This window comes from Ranitomeya imitator, chromosome 1 (assembly GCF_032444005.1).
Source record: "Ranitomeya imitator isolate aRanImi1 chromosome 1, aRanImi1.pri, whole genome shotgun sequence".
Lineage (NCBI taxonomy): Eukaryota > Metazoa > Chordata > Amphibia > Anura > Dendrobatidae > Ranitomeya > Ranitomeya imitator.
Genome location: NC_091282.1, coordinates 155,849,516 through 155,874,789, shown reverse-complemented (window position 1 = coordinate 155,874,789; position 25,274 = coordinate 155,849,516). Strand labels below are relative to the sequence as shown.

At 42.1% G+C, this 25,274-nt stretch overlaps 1 protein-coding gene across 1 annotated transcript in view; it reads right to left on the bottom strand.

Annotated features, from left to right (window-relative positions):
• Nucleotides 1-10,288: 10,288 nt before the first annotated feature.
• SLF1 (SMC5-SMC6 complex localization factor 1) overlaps nt 10,289-25,274 on the bottom strand; it is a 191,504-nt gene continuing 176,518 nt past the window's right edge. The window contains exons 16-18 of the mRNA XM_069751870.1: nt 14,928-15,020; nt 14,411-14,593; nt 10,289-12,786 (exon numbers count right to left, since the gene is read on the bottom strand). Coding sequence (XP_069607971.1) covers nt 12,311-12,786; nt 14,411-14,593; nt 14,928-15,020 — 752 coding nt within the window. The 3' untranslated portion in view covers nt 10,289-12,310. The remainder of the gene's footprint in view (nt 12,787-14,410; nt 14,594-14,927; nt 15,021-25,274) is intronic.

The following is a 25,274-nucleotide window of genomic DNA, read 5'->3' as shown; positions in this document are numbered from 1 at the left end:
ATCCGCAGGTGTAAAAACGCAGGCAAAATCCGCACAAAATTCTGCAGAATCCGCGCAGAAAAATCCGCAATGGAATCCACAATCTGTGCACATACCCTAAAGCTGCGGCCTTGATGGCGAACCTAAAAAAATGTGCAATAGGTCATGAAGAAGCCCGTTACTTGGGGTATGTGATTAGCCGTGAGGTTATCAAACCTCAAACAAAATCGAGGCTATTCAAGACTGGTCCCGACCTCTTACTACGAAACACGAAGCGATGCATTCCTCTGCATCATCGGGTGTTACAGACTGTTTATGGTTCAGGAAGGAAATCTGTTATGGTTCAGTTGAACCTTCAGGCGGAGTAAGCATTCCAGTCCATGAACTTGGCGCTGTTCGGACAGCCCACCCTCATCAGCCCCAGCTTTAGAAACAGCTTTATTGTTCAAACGGATGTCTCTGAAGTAGGCTTGGGAGCAGGTTTCTTGCAGGAGTTGCATGTACTTGAGTAGGAAACTTACCCGGGTCGAGAAAAATTATAGCAGAGTGGAGAAGGAGTCCTGAACCAATAAGTGGGCCTTGGAGTTCCTAAGGTATTACTTACTCAGGGAACAGTTCCGTTTTGTAAAGGACCATTCACCCTTGGTCTGGATGAGAAATGCCAAGGAGAGGAATGCTCGGGTCACCACATGGTTTTTATGGTTACAAAACTTTAGTTTTTCGGTGGAACAACGAGTTGGGATTAATATACTAGTAAAGAGAAAAAAGTATTTTTTCAGCTCACCTTTGGTGAAAACCAGGTAAGTTTCTTATATGGAGAAACTTGGAGTCTCGTCTTTGCAAGACATTTGGCAGTACTTGTGAAGAAAGTGAATCCAGATTCAATCTGTAAAATCAGATTCTTTATTTCATGACTTAAAATGAACAAGGCAACACTAAAATGTGACTGAGTATAGGCATGATTAGGGAAGAGGGGTTCTAGGTGAAACTGGACGCGCTTCGAATCACTGCTGGGTTCTTAAACTCTCAAATTCTTTAATCATGAAATAAAGAATCTGATTTTACAGATTGAAGCTGGATTCACTTTCATAACAAGTGTTAGTATACTCGCTGATCACTGTCTTCTCTGGTATCCAGCAAGGCTCCAGTTTCCTTCTGAGTCAAGGGACTGAAGTTCTGATTCTCTGAATCACACAGGCTATGTCTGAATCAGAAGTGTGTTTTACAATGTACCTCTAAGTCTATGGAGCATCAGAGCGAGGTCATATAGGCTTATGCAATCGTGCTAGCGCAGATGCTCCATCGGTGACGGACCCGGAAACGCTGCAGACAATGTCCGAGGGTCCCCCACAGAATGACGGCACATCGCTAACGCATGCCAATTATGACATGCGTTAGCAATGCGCTACATAATTGCAGTCAATGGGTGCGCTAACGCATCCATTACATAGCGTTAGTGCCACTATGTAACGGATGCAATCAGTGCATTGCCATTAACGCAATGTGAACCCAGCTTAAGAGTGAGTTCCAGCTCACACAAACCCCAGTGAATCAGCAAGTAAGAAAAGTTGTCAAGTGACCGAAAAGAAGACCTGGAAACGAGGGAAGATGGTCATCGGTGAGAATATTACTGCACTTAAACTACACTACATGTACATTCTCACACGTTTAGCCATAACAATTTAAACGGGAGTGCTTCTTTAAGTGGAGGACCCAAATTCAGCCCACTCCAGTCTCCTTTTATTACAGAGCCAAAGCTTTTATCAGAAAATCAGAGAGGAAGTTTGTTCTTTTCGCAAAAAATGTTTTTCGGCACAAAGGAGGTGATACCTAATTTAAATAACCACGCATCTTGTTTTTTTTCCTTAAGGAAAAGTGTTGTTTCAATCTGTCTGTACATATAGATTAGCATATGCAGGTGCTTCTCACAAAATTAGAATATCATCAATAAGTTAATTTATTTCAGTTCTTTAATTCAAAAAGTGAAGCTCATATATTATATAGAGTGATTACAAACAGTAATCTATTTCAAGTATTTATTTCTGTTAATGTTGATGATAATGGCTTACAGCCAATTAAAACCCAAAAGTCATTGTCAGTAAATTAAAATAATTAACATAAAATTCTTGCAAAGGCTTCATACGCATTTAAAAAGATCCCTTAGTCTGTTTCAGTAGGCTCCACAATCATGGGGAAGACTGCTGACTTGACAGATGTCCAGAAGGCAGTCATTGACACACCCCACAAGGAGGGTAAGCCACAAAAGGTCATTGCTAAAGAAGCTGGCTGTTCACAGAGTGCTGTATCCAAACATATTAATGGATAGTTGGGTGTGTTAAAAAAAGGTGCACAAGCAACCGGGATAACAGAAGCCTTGAAAGGATTGTTAAGCAAAGGTCATTCAAAAATTTGGGGGAGATTCACAAGGAGTGGACAGCTCTGGAGTCATTGCTTCAAGAGCCACCACAACCAGACAAATCCAGGACATGGGCTACAAGTGTCGCTTCCTTGTGTCAAGCCTCTCATGACCAATAGACAACACTACAAGCGTCTTACCTGGGCCAAGGATAAAAAAGAACTGGACTGTCGCTCAGTGGTCCAAGGTGATGTTTTTAGAAGTAAATTTTGCATTTCATTTGGAAATCAAGGTCCCAGAGTCTGGAGGAAGAGTGGAAAGGCACACAATCCAAGCTGCTTGAGGTCTAGTGGGAAGTTCCCAAAATCAGTGATGGTCTGGGGAGCCATGTCATCTGCTAGTGTATGTCCACTGTGTTTTATCAAGATCAAAGTCAGCACAGTCTACCAGGAAATTTTAGAGCACTTCATGCTTCCCTCTGCCAACAAGCTTTTTGGAGATGGAAATTGAATTCTCCAGCAGTACTTGGCACTTGTATCACTGTGCTTGATTGGCCAGCAAACTCACCTGACTTTAACCCCAACCCAATAGAGAATCTATTGGGTATTGTCAAGAGGAAGATGAGAGACATCAGACCCAACAATACAGACGAGCTGAAGGCTGCTATCAAAGCAACTGGGCTTCCATAACACCTAAGCAGTGCCACAGGCTGATCGCCTCCATGCCACGCCGCATTGATGCAGTAATTGATGTAAAAGGAGCCCCGACCAAGTATTGAGTGCATTTAATGAACATACATTTGAGTAGGCCAACATTTCGGATTTTAAAATCATTTTTTAAGCTGGTGTTATAAAGTGTTCTAATTTACTGAGATAATGACTTTTTGGGTTTTCATTGGCTGTGAGCCATAATCATCAACATTAACAGAAAAAAACAACACTTAATAGTTCACTCTGTTTGTAACGACTCAATATAATATGAGTTTAACTTTCTGCATTGAAGAACTGAAATAAATTTACTTTTTTGATAATATTCTAATTTTGTGAGAAGCACCTGTAATATAGATTAGCATTTTTTTGTAATGGGAATGCAAATAAAAGTTATTCCGCCACAGTTTTTTTTTTCTTTTCTTAACAGTGTAGTGAAAATAAATTAAAGGGCTATTCCTGTTTCAAAAACTTTATTTACTTTCCCCATGTGCCTTTCAAGTGTAGCATTTACCCATTTTTTTTCTTACAAAATACTTTATTACACATGATTTCATAATACACACAGAAGTTCCATTGGAAAAATATCCGATCCACTCCAATTGCAACAGAGAAAATAAACAAGAACATCCTACAATTCCAAACATCCCATATTTACCACAATTTACTCCATCAGTCACCCACTGAATCCTAAATGCATTGGACAGGCACCATGCATTCTGCCAAAGCCCCCTTTCTACTACAAGTCCTATAGCTCCCGCCACACTGGACCGTTTCAGGGTTCTGCACATGAGCGGTACTCTGCATGCACAATGCTTTTTATACAGTGAAAGGGCCCAATATGGACCACTGATTGTGAAAAGCCCACAGATAGCAACAGATGGGAACAAAAAGAAAAGAACATTGAGTGGACTGGAATGGCATTTTGTAAGAGAAATGATGAAACACTTTAATGAAGTATTATTGGATCTTTCATCAATTTTACACAGTAATAAAACTAACTTAATTGAACTGACATACCCCCTTACATTAATTCTACAGGTTGGTACGAATGCTGTGATGCAAAACAAGAATAGGATTTGAAGTATATTGAAATGTTAGCATTTTTGCACAATAAAACATGTTTTTTTTTGTTGGGAAAATAGTTGTTTTTATGTTGCAGCATTACAAGACCCATAATTGTTTTGTTTTTCCATCACCATGGTAAGACAGCTTGTTTTTTTTCGTGGGAAAGGTTACATTTTTATTAGTAATTTAGGGTACATATTCATTGATTAAATGCAAAAAATATTTCAGCACAATTTTTATTTTATCCATAAGCATTAATTGCCCTTTCTGTAACTACCATGTTTCCCCCAAAGTAAGATAGAGAAATAGTCTTATATAATTTTTTGCTCCAAAAGCTGGGTTGAGTCTTATTTTCAGAGGATGTTTTTTCCATGAACAACAGTCCACATTTATTCATAAAAATCAACATTTATTCAAATATAAATCATGTTATCATACACACGTACATACACACATAGAACATGCGGAACATTCCAGCCTGTCTCCATTTCAGTTCTTCTAGACTTCTGCAGTTAGCGGACTTTTGTTGATGATATAGTCACATTACCGTGATGTCACTAAAGGTCCTTAAGCAGTCTACATCAGAACAGAAACACTGGGGTCTTTAAAGCGAACCTGTCAGAAGTAAACTACAGCCATTGTAAGGTTGGCAGTGTTACACTGATTAAAATTAGACATGGAGTGAAGAAATCCATCTTGTATTTGTTTGTAATCAGTGATAGAAGTTTGCAGTTAAGGAGATTCTCGTACTCTGGGGCAGGGACTTATCTTGCTGCTCTAAGACAGAGAAACCAAGGAAAGACCTGCCCACAGGCTGCTCCAAAGCACAAACACGTTCCTCATCATAGAGAGAGAGACACAGATGAGGAACATGTTTGTGCTTTGGGGCAGGCCTAAGTACAGGTCTTTCCTTGGTTTCTCTTGCCTAGAGCGAAAAGATAAGACTAAGGGCTCATACTCACTTGTGTGAAACTCGTATGAATCTCGCACGTCAATACCCGGCCCTGCACCCGGCATTCAGGAGCAGGGCGTGGGGACACATAGCAATACATGAAGCTGAACGCTCTGCTCCTGAGTGCCTGGTGCAGGGCCGGGTATTGACGTGCGAGATTCATACGAGTTTCTCGCAAGTGAGTATGAGCCCTAACACAGATTACACAAGAACCACAAGATTTCTTCACCCCAGGTATCATTTTAATCAGTGTAACAACTCTAACAATGCATATAGTTTACTTAGCAAAATCCTGCTGACAGGTTCACTATAAGAAAGTGGCTGCCCTGAGAAACTGCCCATCCCCGCTGGGCATTATTTTTGGAGAAGGGCTTATATTTCAAACATACTGCAAAAATCCTGTAAAATCATGCTAGGGCTTATTTTTGTGGAAACACAGTAGGAGCCCTGGTGATCGTCCAAAGAGTGACTGAGAACCTTTTCTGTATTAGTGTACATAGAGAGAGCTGTCAATCACCAAGGATAGAAATAGCACAAAACAATATGCATCTGCACGGCTCCTCCTGCTCTATAACATCTCCACACATAGCACTGAATGTACACTGTGACAGGTTCTCTTTAACAAAAAATATGACACAGATGGCAGAATAAAGATCTAAATCTACTTTTAATAAACATACAAAACATTTAAACATTAAAACGAACATTCAATATTCAAATATGTAACAAAGGAAAATATATTACAAATCTCCTACCAAAGAAATTGGCTCAAAAATTTCCATACCTTTGGTGAAAGCTTTTCCTTTTTTTTTTTAATTATAAAACGAACAAAACAATACTTTTATTACATACATGGTGATCAAATAAGTGAAAAAAAAACAAACAAAACAAATACAGCCACTATAAGGTTTAGGCCGATTTCACAGATCTAACATTCACTGTCCAAGCATGGACTGCAATGTACAGGCTGGATACGGGTGAGAGGAGTTGAATGTTCTCCTGGTACAAACTCTGCAGACTCATATCTGCCTGGACATCCGTTCCCGGACCGTGAATGTTGTATATATGAAATGGCCTAAGAGTAGCCAAAAGGTGCAATCGCTTAACTGTAGCAGCAAACACTGAAGGTCTCATTCAGACGTCTCATTTTTTCAGGTAAGAAAAATCAGACTGATTATTTGAGCAGACATTAATCAGAGTATACTGTGCGCAGTTTTTGTTGTGTGTGGAGAAAAACAGACACTCCAATTTTTTTCATGGACCTATATACATGCATTGTCGGACCCGACCCTCGGATCAAAATCGGGTGCGTCCATGATTTTCTCTGGACATGTGAATGGCCACATAGACTATCACCCGTGAAAACCACAGATGGCACTTGTATGTGAAAAGTGGACATCCTAATTCTCCAGTCCAGAAAGAGTCAAAAATGTTAGTAAAAATAGGTCTTCTGGTCTATGACTATGGTCATTTGACATCCGTGGCTATTTTCTATTTTCCTACTTGCCATTAGCACAAGTTTTTCAAGGTTCTCCTTTTTTTTACTATAAGTCATCAATTTCACAATGAATGAGAAAGAGGCTGAGAATGAACCTAAAGCAAGGGTGAGGAACCTGTTTTCTGCCTGGGGCTATTTGGACGTTAAAACTATCTTTCGGGGGCGTACAAATTGTGCACTAACTGCGTCTTGACGCTGGCAGTGGTGTCAGGATGTAATCTTTCATTCCATGCTCCTCAGCGTTCAGTAATGATTGCTGCATGTGCACACAGCAAAAAGAAATGAAAAGGATGGTGGACATAAAAAACAGCTGCTGGTCCAAGCACTGTGGTCCTCAGGAATCTGCCAAGGGGCAGGGGAAATGGTCATCGTGGGCTGCAAATGGCCCGCGGGCCTGAGGTTAAAGGAAGCCCCCTGCTCTGACATCACCTCCAGACCTGCAGCACCGAGAGCTCTGGACTTTCTTTTTCCAGTATTTACAGTGGAAAGCAATAAAAATAACCTTAAAGGGAGCAAGTATCTCTGGGCATTATGTGCTCAATGCATGCAGATGGCAAGAGGAGGAAAGTCTGGGGGGTTCGTTTCCAGACATAAACCCTAGATCAGAAAGTGACGTAATTACTGGCGTGGACAGGAAAACTTACCCAAACTATCAGCAATTCTGTCCACTATAATGTGAAGGGCCAACAGTGTATAAGAGCACCTATTATCAGAGTAATATCATTGTGGTCTATTAGTGGTAACTAAACCATTATACTTAGATTTTACTAATCAGGAAAGTTCTCTTGGACTTTAATGCAATGGTGCAGTAGAAGGCTCCATACTCTATGGCACATAATCCTTTCGTGTCTAATAGAAGAATGGAGATTGAGCGCCGTAGTATATTCTCAGATTTCTGTGCTATGTAAAAGCCTTTGTGTGCACTAGTGAAAGTATCGTATATAATTTCCAATATAAATGCTATATAAATAGTACTGTCACATACCAACACCAGCTGCTGGGCATTCTTACCAGCTTTGTGCCACCCAATTTCCTAAAAACATTTTTTTGCTTTGTTTTAACTAAATTCTTAACATCTCTATCTCCCTCTGAATGTAGATTATTACAGTCCAATATGGTTCTTTTGTGCATTATGGGAGTTAGAGAACAGTATGCCATGAAATACTTTAGTATTTTGTGTCAACAGTAAGTGATGAATGGTGTTAATTTGAGGCCCATCCATTACCGCGTGTGACTATCACATAATGAGACCACAGCTTCACCTCATCTGTTGGTCCATGATGTGATTTCCAGGGAATCCTGGATGATTTAGCACATGTAGGCAGTCGCAGAGTATTATGACATTCGGATGACTCCTTTGTCAGTCTTTCACAGAAAACTCTTTTCTCAGAAGAATCTGTGTCAGACGTTCTGCTCATCAAGAACAATTCAGCCGTCCTCTCAGACATTCTGGTGCACAGATGCTTGAGTGGGCTTCTGTTGTGAAAGAATATTTGGTGCAGTATTACAGAACATACTAAGACTTTCAGGATATGAAACCCAAATGTGTTTTACTAGCATTAATTGGGTGCTGTCACTAAGCAATAGCAACAGATTTTTATGAATCACTGCAGTCTGGAAATAAGAAAAGCCGTCCAACTGCGGTGATGTAAAGCAAGACGAAATATCAGGTTAGAACATTTATGAATGACACGGTATGAAAGTCTCACGTAAACCCTACTATTTCCTTCTGAATCTGTCATACCGTACCTACTTCTTAGCAGTAAACCAATAATTTGTGTGAGAATGCTAAAATATCAACAATTGACTCAAACCTTTTCTGTATGACCAACGGGAGACATTTAAGATTTGAGACTAACTACTATATTCTCACAATCTACATCACTGAGCCAAAGTATAAGAAAACACTGGGGGCGACCATATGCTGATTTATCCTTTCTACACTAGTAAAAGTCTAAAGAAAAAATGTAATGACAATCTGCATAAAACAAACAATAATTAGTACTTAATTTTGCATCGTCTAATACTAGACCCACAAACAGCGGCTCCGCAGAGACTTTAAATACTTTATTCACTTGTAGACCAAAGAGGCCCTGAATGCTAAGGAAAATGTCATAATGACGTGGTTCCATTTGTGTCTGCAAAGAGTAGCATAGGGCTCCTCTCCCTTAATTCTCGAAAATATCAACTAGGAGGTTGGGGATGGGGGTTTTCTGAGACTTTAATATTTAGGATTTAAGGACCCCATAGACATGTTGACTGACCCCTCCAATATTGATGGGTTCAGCCAAAAATCTAATTAATATGTATGAGCGTGGTGGACAACTGATAATCGGGGAGATGTCGATTGCACGTGTACGATTTTGGACTGCCGATCACATTGCTCTTCTGGAGATTAGCTGCCGACTGACTCACCAGCTGGCGGCTCTCATAGAGAACACAAGAGCGCTCAGCTAAACAAGTGGTCTGTGTATGGGAGAGGTTGCCGAGATAGCTGTCAGCCAAAGCATCATTAAAAGCGAAGTCCGGCCAAAAGCAATCTAACGTATATGGGGGCCTTTACTCTTAAGCTGTACACATTAGATGACTGTCAGCTGAACGATGCTTTGGCCAGTAGCCATCTCAGGCGACTATCATATACACAGGAACGCTTGTTTGGCCACCTATCTCTAAGATCAATACAATCAGCAGTTCGAAATCAGATGTGTGTGATCAACATCTCCCTTGACCATCAGTCAGTCGGCTGACACATTAGACCATTGCCAAAACCTGTTGATATCGGTGAGTTCAGTTGACACTAGTCTAATGTGTATGAGGCCCTTTAGGCTAGGTCATCAATTTCAGATTAGCAAATTAGGGATGAAAACCAAAAGCAGCAAAGCATTGTACATTATTTAGTAGCCAGGAATTCTAGCACCAGTTCTCCATTATTTACTTGGATGGGAGAGAGCTTGCAGTACTAATTTAGGCCATCACGCAATGTGTGGAGTAGTTGCGACTTTCGGAGTGCTACCACACATTTACTCTTATGGAAATCAGACAGCCACCAATCTAATAAGGGTGACCAACACCAAGAGCAGGAAATCAACATTTAAGTCCCAGAAAACTCCTTTAAATGAGTCAAAACAAAATATTTAAAGGGAACCTGTCACCCCCAAAATCGAAGGTGAGCTAAGCCCACCAGGATTAGGGGCTTATCTACAGCATTCTGTAATGCTGTAAATAAGCCCCCGATGTATCCTGAAAGATGAGACAAAGAAATTAGATTATACTCACCCAGGGGCGGTCCCAGTCCGGTTCTGGTCTGATGGGCGTCGAGGTCCGGGGCATCCCATCTTCTTACGATGACGTCCTCGTCTTGTAGCCACGATGCGGCGCAGGCGTACTTTGTCTGCCCTGTTGAGGGCAGAGCAAAGTACTGCAGTGCGCAGCCACCGGGAAAGGTCAGGGAGGCGCGGCGCCTGCCCCTCAACAGGGCAGACAAAGTACACCTGCGCTGGAGCCGCAGCGTGAATACAAGAAGAGGACGTCATCGTAAGAAGATGGGAGGCCCCGGACCGCGACGCCCATCGGACCAGAACCGGACCGGGACCGCCCCTGGGTGAGTATAATCTAACCTCTTTTTCTCATCTTTCAGGGTACATCGGGGGCTTATCTACAGCATTACAGAATGCTGTAGATAAGCCCCTGATGCTGGTGGGCTTAGCTCACCTTCGATTTTGGGGGTGACAGGTTCCCTTTAAGTTTTAACTGGAGATAGGCTATATATATATTTTTTTTTCTTTTTCCAGAAAACAATTGTGTGCCACATGTGTAAAAAAAAAGTGCTTACATTTCCCCATTAAAGAAATATGGATCATTTGAGCAGATACGCTTACTGCTGTCGCTCTCCATTTCAAGGTTTACAAGGTGCTATTACTTTGATTAGAAACCATATTATGACACTATATAATCTTTTTAACTTATCACCAAAATCTTTACATTCCGATAAAATTCCAATAAAAAAAATGTAAACACATTGCAACAATATATACATTATGGTTTACTCTAATAATTATTAAATTAACGCAATTAGGCTTCATAAACCCAGCATTTTCCAAAACATTCCTAAAAAAATGTTAAGTTTCTTTCTTTTTAGTCATATCTATTCCTCAAAGAGCTGGGAACCAGCTATAATAACAGCAAATATGCCTAGTCCTACAATGAATTGTCCTATAACAACATTATCGAAGAATGCCATAGACTTGACATAACTACATTTTCTACACTATTTATGTTATGTATAAGTAGAATGTCAACTTTAAAATATAAAACTATAAAATACTGAAAATATGGTTTGGTCGGTCACCAAGTATACTAAAATGTGTGTATGTGCTATGAATGTCCATGAGACTTTGCTGGACATGTTCAAACTCCTTAAAACTCCAGTAAAAAGCAACACCCTGTGCTGTGCGTACTGGAAGGTACAAGAGGGTGGAGCGTGACATGAGGATTCAAAGAACACCAAACATAGATGTTTGCTTCGCCCACTCAGACGCTATATTGTATCAGATTTTCTACTTTTTAACAGATAATGAACATCATGAAGTCTTATTGATACCCATTGCATATGTTTTCACTTTTAGTATAACAGTGCTTTAAAAGGCATTTTCTGGCTTCGGAACCCATCTCCAATTTAATGTTTGTTTAAAAAAAACAACAAACAAACTAAGTTTTACCCACCCTTCCCAGGTCCAGCACCGAGTCTCCGCTGCGGCTCCCAGTGCCTGTTATTGTCTGCAGCGCTGATGGAGTGTTGATAGCACTGCAGCCAATAACTGAGCTCAGACGGGAATGTCGATAGCACTGCAGCCAATAACTGAGCTCAGACGGGAATGTTGACAGCACTGCAGCCAATAACTGAGCTCAGACGGGAATGTCGATAGCACTGCGGCCAATAACTGAGCTCAGACGGGAATGTTGACAGCACTGCGGCCAATAACTGAGCTCAGACGGAAATGTTGATAGCACTGCAGCCAATAACGGAGCTCAGACGGGAATGTTGACAGCACTGCAGCCAATAACTGAGCTCAGACGGGAATGTTGATAGCACTGCAGCCAATAACTGAGCTCAGACGGGAATGTTGACAGCACTGCAGCCAATAACTGAGCTCAGATGGAAATGTTGATAGCACTGCAGCCAATAACTGAGCTCAGACGGGAATGTTGACAGCACTGCAGCTAATAACTGAGCTCAGACGGGAATGTTGATAGCACTGCAGCCAATAACTGAGCTCACACGGGAATGTTGATAGCACTGCAGCCAATAACTGAGCTCAGACGAAATGTTGATAGCACTGCAGCCAATAACTGAGCTCAGATGGGGATGTTAATAGCACTGCAGCCAATAACTGAGCTCAGACGGGGATGTTAATAGCACTGCAGCCAATAACTGAGCTCAGACGGGAATGTTGATAGCACTGCAGCCAATAACTGAGCTCAGACGGGAATGTTGATAGCACTGCAGCCAATAACTGAGCTCAGACGGGAATGTTGATAGCACTGCAGCCAATAACTGAGCTCAGACGGGAATATTGATAGTACTGCAGCCAATAACTGAGCTCAGCGGCCGTGTTTAAAGGCTCCTCTAAAGGACGGTGGGTAAAAAAACCTGTTGTTTGTTTTTTAAAGCAAACTTTAACCAAGATAAGGGTTATTTCAAAACTGGAGAACCCCTTTAAGACATATGAAGCTAAATAGATGCTTATTTTCTAGGTTTTAAAACGTGGCGTAGAGGAGGCCAAAGTATAAAGGACGGAGAATAGAACCTGCATATTAAATCCAGGGTTCTCGTGAAGGAACTCTGGGACAGACTGTAAAAAGTCTTCCAATTTTTGCATTGTAGCTAGGGCTTCCAGGTAGCATATCACCACTGAACTGCTGAAGGAAGGCCGAGTACTTTTTACATAACCAGCTAATGAAGCAGAATTGGGATATAGTGCTTGGGCAGTAACAGTATCTGAAGGTAAACCATACGCAGAAATCAAACTGACCAACATTCTGAGCAGGAGAAAAGCACTAAATTCTAGCTTTTGCTTATCAGAGAGTTGAATGGCATTTTTGTGAAAATCCTCAATAGTTTTGTCCAATTGAACTATTTCGAAAAGTTCATTTTTGAGTTGTGCAGAAGAGACATAATCCAGCGGAAACTTCCCATCAGAATCTTGTTGCTTTAAAATGATTGCTCCTGTAACGACAAAGAGATTGATCAGGTGGGGAGCATTATGGAACCAAGACTTTACCAAACCATACAATTTTACCTGAAATGTGAACTACACATCCCTATTCTCTGTACACCATAATAAGGCAGATTTGCTATTTAGGCTGGCAGAGTTTGCCGACAACCCTTACAAAAACCTGAAAAAGCAGCCAAATGTTTGACATCTTACAACATATACCTATCTACATGTATGTGGCTACGACAAGTAGAATGGAATCTTTAATGTTTACAATGACGGCAGCTTGCGGCAAATAACAGAATATAAGTACAGTAACTAATAAAATGTCACTGCAGGAGTGTTGTGTGCTAAAAGAACATTTTAGAAAGAAGTGACGTACACATCAATGATCATGTAATAAAGACCAGTAACAAGTGTTATGTTAATATTTGGGACATCAAATGCAAAAATGGTATAAAAGCTGCACAAGAATTTCCAATGAATTTTCCGCACGCTGGAGTTTGCTTACTTGACAGACCAATCACCAGACAGTGACAGTGCCAGAGATGAGTCTGCAAACTGGTGCGAGATGAACTTGATGAATGCAAGTTCAACTAGATCTCCTCCCATAGGATATGAAAATCATCCCTTACCAATTCTTCACATCAGCCCATAAAAAAGAAAAAGAAAAAACCCCACTGCACCACTGCTTCTTCCTACAGAGGAGCAGCGTCTAATCTAATATTGGCGGCTGCATCACTGAGACTGATTGAAGAGCAGCCCGGTATTGGCTCCAGTTGTCTCTGCTGATAAATAGAACACCTAGAAGACAGACAAACACTCTTCAATAAACCCCAGCCATGGGGAACGAAGACGCCTGAGCGAGATGGTGACACACATCAAGTGGCCTTTAGAGGGCAGGAGAAGTCTACGAAAAGGAGAGCAGGAACCGACAATGGAGATTTAAGGGCCAGAAAATGTGTCCTGTTGTAGCTTAGAAGAGATTTCAACTGGCACCATGCAACCATAGAAGAGGTGAAAATCATTACAGTCTTGTCAACAACGTATACAAATTGTCACTAACATCTCGCAATCATGCAACACACATCAGCCTACACTAATTAATTCTTTATCCAATGCTAGGAATACACGAAACAACTGCAACTTTACATCAAGAAGACATCTTATGCTGTAAAATAGAGAAAAAAATTATATATATATATATATATATATATATACACACACAAACATCAGCCTACACTAATGCTTTATTCAATGCAAGGAATACACAAAACAATTGCAAGTTTACATCTAGAAGAGATCTTATGCCATAAAATAGAGAAAAAAAATTACATATATACACACACACACTAAATATATATATATATATATATATATATATATATATATATAGCATTGCATTAATGTAGACAATCCTACTTATGCTATACCTGGGACTGGATCAACACAGAGTTGCAATTTAATTTATAAGAATATAAATTCTTAAAATCAGCAAATCACAAAAGTCTAAAGAAGTGTAAAATTAAATAAATAAAAATAAATAAATATATGTATATATATATATATATATATATATATATATGCACACATTATAGAGTAAAACTCAGTAAGGGTGCGTTTCTGCTTCCTTACCCCCGTGCTGAAGTAGCATTTTGCCAATCTCGGTGTGTCCGTTTTGTAGAGCATCGTGTAGGGGAGTCACACCATCCACATGACTGAGCAAGTCGACTTCTGGGCAGCGCTGCAAGATTTCGCGGACACATTCTGCGCTGCCATGGTTACAAGCCTCATGTAACGGTGTCCAGCCTGCATTGTCTGGGATATAAATCAGCAACAATTAAAAGAGAATCCATCTAAAACACTGTACACATCCCACATTATGGAGAAAGGAAAAGAGAAAAAAAAAAAAATTCAGCAGAACATCGCGGTGTGCACGGTCTGTGATAAACAATCATAAGAGAAACCAAGGATAGAGGAGGAAAATCAATATTGTCAGTATCACTGTTCATCTTAGCACATGGTGCACACTTTAAAAAACTAATCTGGCTCCTACCAGCTTGAATTCAATACTAGAAGACAGAAAATCACAACAGGAAGCTTCTGTCAGAGTTTAACAGGAGGAGAAAAAGAAACCAACAGAATCGCTCACCTTTTGCATTAATATCATTTCCCGGAATGGAGAGCTGGACGTGCAGCCTCTTGACATTGTTGCTTCGGCAAGCTTTATGCATGGCTGTTTCTCCTGTCACATAAAACGCATTGGTACATTAAGTGGTGGCAAGGTGTATAAAGCGGCCTATCGGACAAATCAAAGTGCTATTTTATGATCAGCAATTTTTGATTAAAGCAGAAATAAATAAATAAATCACAGGCCAAACCCGGTGCCAATGATGTATAGTAAAGTGAGCAGTCAGTCTGCAGCCCAGTGCCTGCCTAGCTGTCGGATTGTCTCCCCTAATCCTCCTCCTTCAGCTTTTAAAGCTTCTATGACTTACAATAAAAACTCAAAATGAACAGTGAACTCCAAAAACACTCGGTTTGGAGGCAATAAAAGTTTAGAGTGTGCAGTTGCCCTTCCCTTAAAATTATTCATGAACCTCTATTACACGAGTCGTCCTTTTACACAGCATTTATAGCTTAATTCAAATGAATGTCTCTGGCCAAGCACGAGTGCCTCCACACAGTAAGGGATAATTCACAATTTCAGATCCTTCAGCAGATGGTTTGCTGCTCCTCGGTAAGCTGCCTTGACTACAGAGACATGCTGCGAATAATGTGCAGAGAAGGGGACAATATAAATCTAGACATTTAAAATGAACGCTGAAATGACAAGCCCGCTAGAATTTACTGCTGTTTTCTGTATTCAGCCAATAGCTGAGGAAGAAAACTGGATGGCACGGGATCAGAGTATAGCTCCAGCACTATGGAGAAGAAGGGCACAGCTCCAAGAAAAAAGTATGTGAACCCTTCGCCATGCCTTATATTTCTACACTGATTATCTATATTTATGACTTGGAAAAGAAACTCAACAAAACTAATATAATATTATATATATTGATTATAATACCAGATAGCAATCTTCCTTGGATTTCAGCACTGCTCCAATTGTCTCCTCACGTGACTTCTATTCCGACTCTCCGGATCACACTATGCCCTAAGTTGCTTTTACATTGTAAGCCTACAGGGTCTCGTTCTGATGCTCTACAGCAGGGGTCCCCAACCTGTACCTCGGGAGCCACATGTGGCTTGTAGTCCCATGAATTGTGGCTCGCGGCTGTCTGCCAACTTGGTGCATTAGCTATAGATTTAGTAAACTGATATGAAGATCACATCTCAAAATGGTGAACTTTGTGAGTAGTCCTACAGAGAAGAGCAGACCTGGGTACACATCTACTGGTCTTGGGGGTTTAGAGATAATTTAAGTATGGTGTGCTGGAGACAGGATGATACCACCGGTCAGAGAAGGTGCTTGAAGATGGATGTGACTTTATTGGGAGTGCGTGATGGGAGAATGCTGAATGTGGTGGGGTGTGGAGGGAACCCCTGGATCTTGGTATACTGCTTCGGGGTGATTTGTGTGGAAAAGCTATGCTTATCATTATACCCTTCGGCCGTGCTTCCCATTGCGTTAATGCAGTCCGTTCAACGCATAGCGTTGACGGGCTGCGTTAACGCTATAGCATACACGCCATCTCATTATGCTATACCGCTAGCGCAGATGATTCATCTGCGCTAGCGGTGACGGACCCGGAAACGTTGCATGCAGCGTCCGATGGTCTGTCACAGAATGACAGCCCATCGCTAGCACATGCCAAGTATGGCACGCGTTGGCGATGCGCCCGACAATAGGGGTTAATGGCAGCGCTAACGGACTGCGTTACACAGCGTTATGCCGTGGTGTAACGCAGTCCATCTAACGGACTGCATTAACGAGATAGGAACCCGACCTTAATCGGGGCTTTGGTTGCCACTACTGTGAGGGGGCAGTAGCTGGATGTGACTCACGACCCTCTTGCAAAGCAGAATGTGGCTCTCAAGGTCATAAAGGTTGGGGACCACTGCTCTACAGGTTTACCTTGTAAAAGTGATTTCCAACTCACACATAGGCCCAGTTCATCAAGACCAGCGTTATTCATGCCAGTGTTGATGAGATGTGCTGTAGTCAGATGCTCCCGATTCAAAGAGTGTACACCCAGGTGTGTGCCTTGCCTCAATTCCTACTCTAGTTCCTGCTGGTGTAAGATTTGTGGCATACACACCTTTTCTGATAGGCCAAAGAGGCTGTAACACCAATAATCAAGAGGCACCACTAACCAAACACCATAAAGACCAAGGAGATCTCAAAACAAGTCAGGGACAAAGTTGTTGAGAAGTACAAGTTATAAAAAAAATTCCCAGTCTCTGATGATCCCCTGGAGCACCATCAAATCCATTATCATCAAACAGAGAGAACATAGTAACACAACAAACCTGGCAAGAGAGGGCCATCCATAAAAACTCTCAGCCCGGTCAAGGAGGCCATTAATCAAAGATGTAGTACAGAGACCAAAGGTAACCCTGAAGGTGCTGCAGAGTTCCGAAGCAGACACTTGAGTATCTGTCCATAAGGCCACAATAAGCCAGAGGTGGCTTTTATGGAAGAGTGGGCACAAAAAAACTTTTACTTACATACAAAAATTGTAAGGCACGTTTTGCGTTTGCTAAAAGACATGTGGGAGACTCCCCAAATGTATGGAGGAAGGTGCTGTGGTCAAACTTTTTGGCCACCAAGGTAGAGGCTATATCTGGCGCCAAACTAACACAGCTCATCACCCCAAGAACACCAACCCCACAGTGAAACATGGTGGTGGCAGCATCATGCTGTGGGGATGTTTTTCAGCAGCAGGGAGAGGGAAAATGGACCAAGTGAAGGGTAAGATGGACGGTGCGAAATACAGGGATATTCTTGAGCAAAACCTGTTTCAGTCTGTAAGTGATTTGAGACTGGGAGGGAGATTAATCTTTCAACAAGACAGTGACCCAAAGCATGCTGCTAAACCAACACTTGAGTGGTTTCAGGGGAAACATGTAAATGTTTTGAAGTGGCCTAGTCAAAGTCCAGACCTTAATGCAATTGAGAATCTGTGGTCAGACTTGAAGACTGCTGTTCACCAGAGGAAACCATCTAACTTGAAGGAGATGGAGCAGTTTTGCCTTAATGAATGGGCAAAAAGCCCAGTCGCAAAACGTGGAAAGTTCATAGGCTTATCCAAAGTGACTTGCAGCTGTAATTATAGCAAAAGGAGGACTACAAAGTACTCACTTTAGGGGGGGTGATGCACACTCATGTTTTCAGTTATTTTGTCCTATTTGTTGTTTGCTTCACAATAAAAAGAGAACCAAATGTTCACAGTTGTATGCATGTTATTTACATGAACTGATGCAAACCCTCAAAAAAACAGTGAAATTCCAGGTTGTTAACTAGCAAAACACGTAAAATGTCAAGGGATGGGGTGTGTTAATAATTTTGCAAGCCACTGTATATACCTATGATACAAGTTTGGATCAGGAGACCTGTATTCACACTGGGCAATGTAGTCCATATATACATACAATGAAATATACCAGTGTGAACCCGGCCTAAACCATGCCTTGAGGTACATCACTTTTAGAAGACATGTTATAGAGGCACATAAAAGCCAGAAATAGCTATAAAGCATTGCTAAAGACCTGGTATACTTCAAACCAAAGTTGGACAAACTGTCTACAACTGGAGAGTATGATTGTTGCTACTCCCTCCCTACTTCCTTGGAGTGTGTGCGATCCTGTTAAGATCACTCTCAAAGCACACAGAGCAATCCGGAAAGAGAGGAGACAAAACCCAAAAGTAACAACAAGAGACTTACTAAAGTCCTTTAAACTGTAAGGAGCATGGTGGTTTGGGGCTGCACCTTGTAATCTTTAAAGGGGTTATCCAAGACTATATATATTTTTTTTTTACTATGGGCCTAAGAACTAACAGGCAGGTAGCTGCTAACTACTTGCCTGTTGTGCCGGAGCCGATCTCTGTCGGCGAAGAGCGATCACAGACCGCTCCTGCTGACGATCCAATCGCTTCCGCTGACATCAAGTTGACAGAGCAGCAGCTTCTCTTAGCCTCTGCTCTGTTGATGGATGGTGGCTGTCGATATCATGCAGATTGACACTGCCTATCTGTGGGTAGTCGGCTGTCAATCAGTATGATCATAGAATCATAGAATGGTACAGTTGGAAGGGACCTCCTGGGTCATCTGGTCCAACCCCCTGCTCAAAGCAGGATTCACTAAATCATCCCAGACAGATGTCTGTCCAGTCTCTGTTTGAAAACTTCCATGGAAGGGGAACTCCCCACCTCTCGTGGCAGCCTGTTCCACTCATTGATCACCCTACTGTCAAAAAGTTTTTTCTAATATCTAATCTGTGTCTCCTCCCATTCAGTTTCATTCCAATGCTTCTAGTCTTTCCTTGCGCAAATGTCTGCAGTCATGCCCCATCAACAAAGAAGCCTGGAAGATGAAGAGCTTATTTGTAGATGTGGAGCAGCTGAATTACGGGCAGGAACGTTCAGTAACCGCTCTGAGCAGATGTGGCGTAGAACAGGCAGGTAGTTGCCTCAGTCAACAACTACCTGCCTGTTAATTGTTTTGGCCCATACTAAAAAAAAATAAAAACATAGTGTTGGGTAAATCGTTAAGGTAACAATGAATTAATAGTTGTATAACAATATTTTATAGAAGGATTTAAGAGCAGACTTAAATGACCTCAAGCAAGGGTTGGGCAACACGACAATAACCAAGTGAAAATTTAAACATTTTCCTAATTTCTTTCCAGACCTCAGGGTGCAGCTAAATTTGCTTACAAATGTTGAAGAAAATATCGATTTCATGGATCCTCTCCAAGAGTGGATGTGGTGCATCAAACAGGTTAGATCATGTGCTCTACGATATTAAGACAATATACCTCTCCATTTGCATTAGCTAACAATTTCTAAATGCAATGTAGGCCCTTTTTCCTAACCAGATGAATGTAATAAAAGCTGAATTCATTTGGGATACATTTGATTGTTTAATAAAAATTGTGATGCTTTAAAGTGTATAGCGTATATTCACCAAGATTGTTCCATCACTTGTCCAAAGATCCAGAGTTTAAAAACAATGAATAATGTCAACAATTAAAATCCATTAACAAAAACGTTGATTTTGTTACATGTTTCAAAACACTTAGACTCTACGTTTTTTTTTTTTCATTTTTGTATAGATTGATTTTAATAGTTGAAATAAGTCTCTTTTTTAAAACTCTGAATCTTTAAACAAGTGCTAGAACAATTATTTTATATATGCTCAACTAACGGGACATACTGCCTGCTTCATTCCGTGCATCACCAAATGTGCCAGGACAGACTGAAAACTGAGTTTGTTCTCAAATCTAATCCCTGTTAGAACTGTGTGGTACATGGGGAGCTTAATTCTCAAACTTCACCTTTGGCGGAATTAATGCAAAAACCCCAAAAGTTCATAAGCGTGAATAAGTAACAATAGGGATTAAAGGTTTATGGTCTGGCCATGAAAAGTATAATATTTGAATAAAGGGCAAGTTTAACCTCGCTGTGGCCAACTCTGGTATCCAAATAAATAACTTTGTCTTTAATGGATCTTGCATTGGCTCTAGAACTATATCACATAGGAGGGATGACAAGGGAAACACTTGTCTTCTACCCCTCTGAATGAATGCTTCAAGAAGGGCCTCTTAGGAAAATTAAGATTTTTGGTAATCACCGTAAAATCTGTTTCTCGGTACTCTTCATTGGGAACACAGGGAACCACAGGATAGTCTGCTTTCACCTGAAGGCTGACAGCATTATTACATCCTAAATGAAAATCTGCCCCTCCCAAGCAGACTATACCTCGCCTGCTAGGCTCCCTCAGTTTAGTGAGAAAGCAGTTGAAGCAAAAAGCCATTAAAGTATTTGGAAAAATAATTCACTTACACCCTGACAGAGTTGAAAACAACATAAATGCATGCCCAACGATGGGTGGGTGCTGTGTTCCGCAATGATGACTACAGAGAAACCAATTTTACAATACCAAAAATTTTAATTTCTCGGCCACTTCATTGGGAGATACAGAGAACCATGGGACGTCCTTTAAAGCTGTCCCTGGGGTGGAAAATAAATAATATACTGTTACTACCAAATTCTGCACTATTGCTCAGGCCAAAGCCTGAGCAACTGCTGCCTGCAAAATCTTCCTACCAAGACTTGCATCTGAAAAAACACAGGTGTGGAGCCTGTAAAACTTAAGGCCCCTTCACATTAAGCGACGCTGCAGCGATACCGACAACGATCCGGATCGCTGCAGCGTCGCTGTTTGGTCGCTGGAGAGCTGTCACACAGACAGCTCTCCAGCGACCAACGATCCCGAAGTCCCCGGGTAACCAGGGTAAACATCGGGTTACTAAGCACAGGGCCGCGCTTAGTAACCCGATGTTTACCCTGGTTACCAGCGTAAAAGTAAAAAAAAAACAAACAGTACATACTTACCTACCGCTGTCTGTCCCCGGTGCTCTGCTTCTCTGCACTCCTCCTGTACTGGCTGTGAGCACAGCGGCCGGAAAGCAGAGCGGTGACGTCACCGCTCTGCTTTCCGGCTGACTGACGCTCACAGCCAGTACAGGAGGAGTGCAGAGCACAGCGCCGGGGACAGACAGCGGTAGGTAAGTATATACTGTTTGTTTTTTTTTTTACTTTTACGCTGGTAACCAGGGTAAACATCGGGTTACTAAGCACGGCCCTGCGATTAGTTACCCGATGTTTACCCTGGTTACCAGTGAAGACATCGCTGGATCGGTGTCACACACGCCGATCCAGCGATGTCCACGGGAGATCCAGCGACGAAATAAAGTTCTGGACTTTGTTCAGCGACCAACGATCTCCCAGCAGGGGCCTGATCGTTGGTCGCTGTCACACATAACGATTTCCTTAACGATATCGTTGCTACGTCACAAAAAGCAACGATATCGTTAACGATATCGTTATGTGTGAAGGTACCTTTAAGTATGTACTGATAACCAAGTAGCTGCTTTATAGAGTTGCACGACAGATGCATGATGGTAAACCAGCCAGGAATCCCCCACTGCCCATGTAGAGTGAGCCTTAACTCTAAAAGGAGGCACCCTGGTCTGTGCCTTATAGGACGGAATGGTGACTGTTGTAATCCAACAAGCCATAGTTGCCTTAAGAGTCGGCCAGCCTCCTGCGAGGGTCGTCTGGTATGACAAACAAACAGGATCTTCTAAATGGTGCGGTGGCTGATAAATAACACTGTACATCCCTGACAACATCAAATTTATGCAGAGCATTCTCAATTGGATAACAAGATGCAAGGCAAAAAGAAATCAAGACAATATCCTCGTTAAGGTGAAAAGTCAAAACCACCTTGAGGAGTAAGGACAGAACAGGTCTCAACAATACCTTATCTTGGTGCAGGATAAGGAGGGTAAGTAAGGAGCGCGACAAGAAAGAGCTGCAAGCTCCGATACTCTTCTAATAGACTAAAGCAGTGTTCCCCAAGTCCAGTCCTCAAGAGCCACCAACAAGTCATGTTTTCAGGATTTCCTTAGTATTGCACAGGTGATGGAATTTTTGCCTCTGCAGATGATGCAATTATCACCTGGGCAATACTAAGGAAATACTGAAAACATGACTTGTTGGTGGCTCTTGAGGACCGGACTTGGGGAACACTGGACTAGAGGAAAGCTACATTATAAGCAAGATATTGAAAAATATACAGCTGAAGGCTCAAGGAGTATAGTCCAAAAATAACACTTTTATTGAATTAAGTTAAAATTTACAACAAAAATACAGAGACTGCCAGGCAGAATACAGGGAAATACAGACAGAAAAGGTGCGTAGTGCAAAACACCATCCACCTGCCAAAATTGCTACAAGAGCTTTATCAGTATCTATTTGCACAAATAAATCAAAATTTTAGGCTATATCAAATTAACCAACTGCCAAATAGATACAAATAGCTATACAACACTTATTCTGTCAAAATAACACAGGCAGGAAAAATTCCTAATAATAATTTGCAGAGTGGAGTATAAAAAAAAGTCTATTAAGGCATTTAGACTAAAGTGCAAATGTCTAACTGCAAAGAACCAGGCCTGAGAGGCTCTAAGGCATGGGATTACTTACATGTTGCTATGTTTGTCTGGATAAACCCCATCTCTGAGCTCCAATACAATGATCGGAAGGAGTCGATCCTGACTGTTGCAGGATTCCAGAACCGACAAGCGGCGGAAGATAACCCCCATCCGATAAAGTTGTTACCACTGGTCAGAATCCGTCACTGGATGGGGCGGAAGAAGCAACCCTGGATTAATAGGGGCAATGTCAACCACCACCTGAGAAACTGGCGACAGCGAAATGGAAGGAGGACTAGACGGTCGAGAGATGTATCAACCGGTCCCAAGAGGTCAACAGTGTGTTCTGTAGGGTGTCTTGAATGAAATTGTGCAAAGGGCAATGCTTCAAACGTTGCTATTATTTTCAAAACTGGAGAGAATGTCTCTCTGGCCGCTTCAGAATTTGAGGATTGTGGCGCTAGCCTCTTCTCCTCTGGAAGGAAGGTTGACGCTATACTAGAACAATCTGCAAACTCTCCAGATTCTGGAAAAAGGAAGGCACCAGAATATCGTCCAGGTAGGGAATTACCATCAGCCCCCAGGTCTAAAGTAAAGCCATAACTGGGGACAGAACCTCCGTAAACACCCTGGGCGCTGTCACCAGCTAAAAGGGAAGCGCCCTGGACTTAAAGTGATCATGGTTGGCTGAAAAGCAAAGAGGTAGCTGATGAGCCAGTAAGCTAGGTAAATTAAAATGGGCGTCTTGAATGTCTATTTAGGACAGAAACTACTCAACCTCCATGGATGCAGCAGTTGACCAGAGCGACTCCACCCGGAAGTGGAGCAGCCACACCTATTTTTTCAGCCGTCTTAGATTCAGAATGGGTCGTACCGAACCTTTTTGGGGATGACAAATAAATTTGGGTAAAACCCTCTAAAGAGTTCTGAAGGAGGAACCCTCATGATTACTCCTGCTTAAAGCAGGGATGCTATGACTTGACAGAAACTAGCTATTTTACTGGGGGAATGAGATCTGAAAAAACTATCTTGCGGAAGAGCAACAAACTCTGACTGCCCCCACCCACGCCTCCCTGAAGAGAAGGAGGCGACCACCCACTCGGCAAGAATCCCCGAGTGGGGCTGCCTCCTCTACTACCTCCGGAACCAGAGGGTTTACCACTCAAACCGAGGGAACGCAGAATGATTGATCTCTGTGAGACACTGGATCTGATCTGATGGCTGGGATCCTCTGGTGCTGGAAGCTGACAAAAGGGATGGAACTACAAAGTCCCTCATCTTCAAAATAGACGGCTGGGCCTGGCCTGGAAAAGCAGCAATGATCTGGTCCAAATGAGTACCAAACAGAAACGACCCCTGGAAAGGTAAACCTGTAAGAGACTTCTTTGAAGCCAAATCTGCTCTCCATACTTTAAGCCATAAGATGATCTGATCCGCAGTATGCCCTAGCTCTGCCTCCTGTGAACCAGCCAGAATACTAGGCCGTAAATGTTTTGCTCAAGCAGTAAATGCCCAGGTTAGCCGAGTAGCAGCTAAAGCAGAGCAGAGGGCAAAGCCCGATGATTCAAAGGTGGACTCAGCCACAGACTCTATATGGCTGTCTGCAGGGTCTCTAAGTGCCACTACTTCAGCAAGAGGTAAGGTAATGGTCCTAGATAGGCAAGAATCTACCACAGGTGAAGTGGACCAGGATGCCACCAACTGTACTGGAAATAGGTATAAATAGGCTGAAAACGACTGTCAGGGGTTCCCATGCCTTCTGTAGTAGTTCCCCAAATTCCTCGTGATTAGAAAAAGACCTAGCCACGCACTTGCGTCTCCTAAAGAAACCCGTTTCACTGGAGGGTCATCAGAATTTGCACCACCTTCCTCAATTTCCCTGTCCAATATGGGTCTAACACAGACTCTGAGCGTTGCGGCGAGTGTACTTCTTGAGAGGGGGAGAAAGATCTTTGACATCTTCCCCCGAAAGGGTGATAATGGAGGATGAAGTAAAGCGAGGTTGGATCCCGACCGAGACCGGCCATACTGGGACAGCGTGGTAGGAGGGTCTCACTCACAGCATTGGTCGGAGCTCCCAGGGAAACAGCCGCCATTAGCAAACGCTCCATAACAGTAACCAGCGTTCTGGACACCCTGGTTAGTTCGGCTATTGACTGGGCTAGATCATGAGCCCGACCAACAGGGCTATATTCTCTACACTGACATTATAGAGGTCTCATGAGCAGGTATAAGCAGGGAGGATGGCGGAGGAGTAGAAGAGGTACAGAAGGGTACCAACTGCCCTGTGAAAAACTTATTATTACAGACTAAACATGCATGATAAGTGACTAGT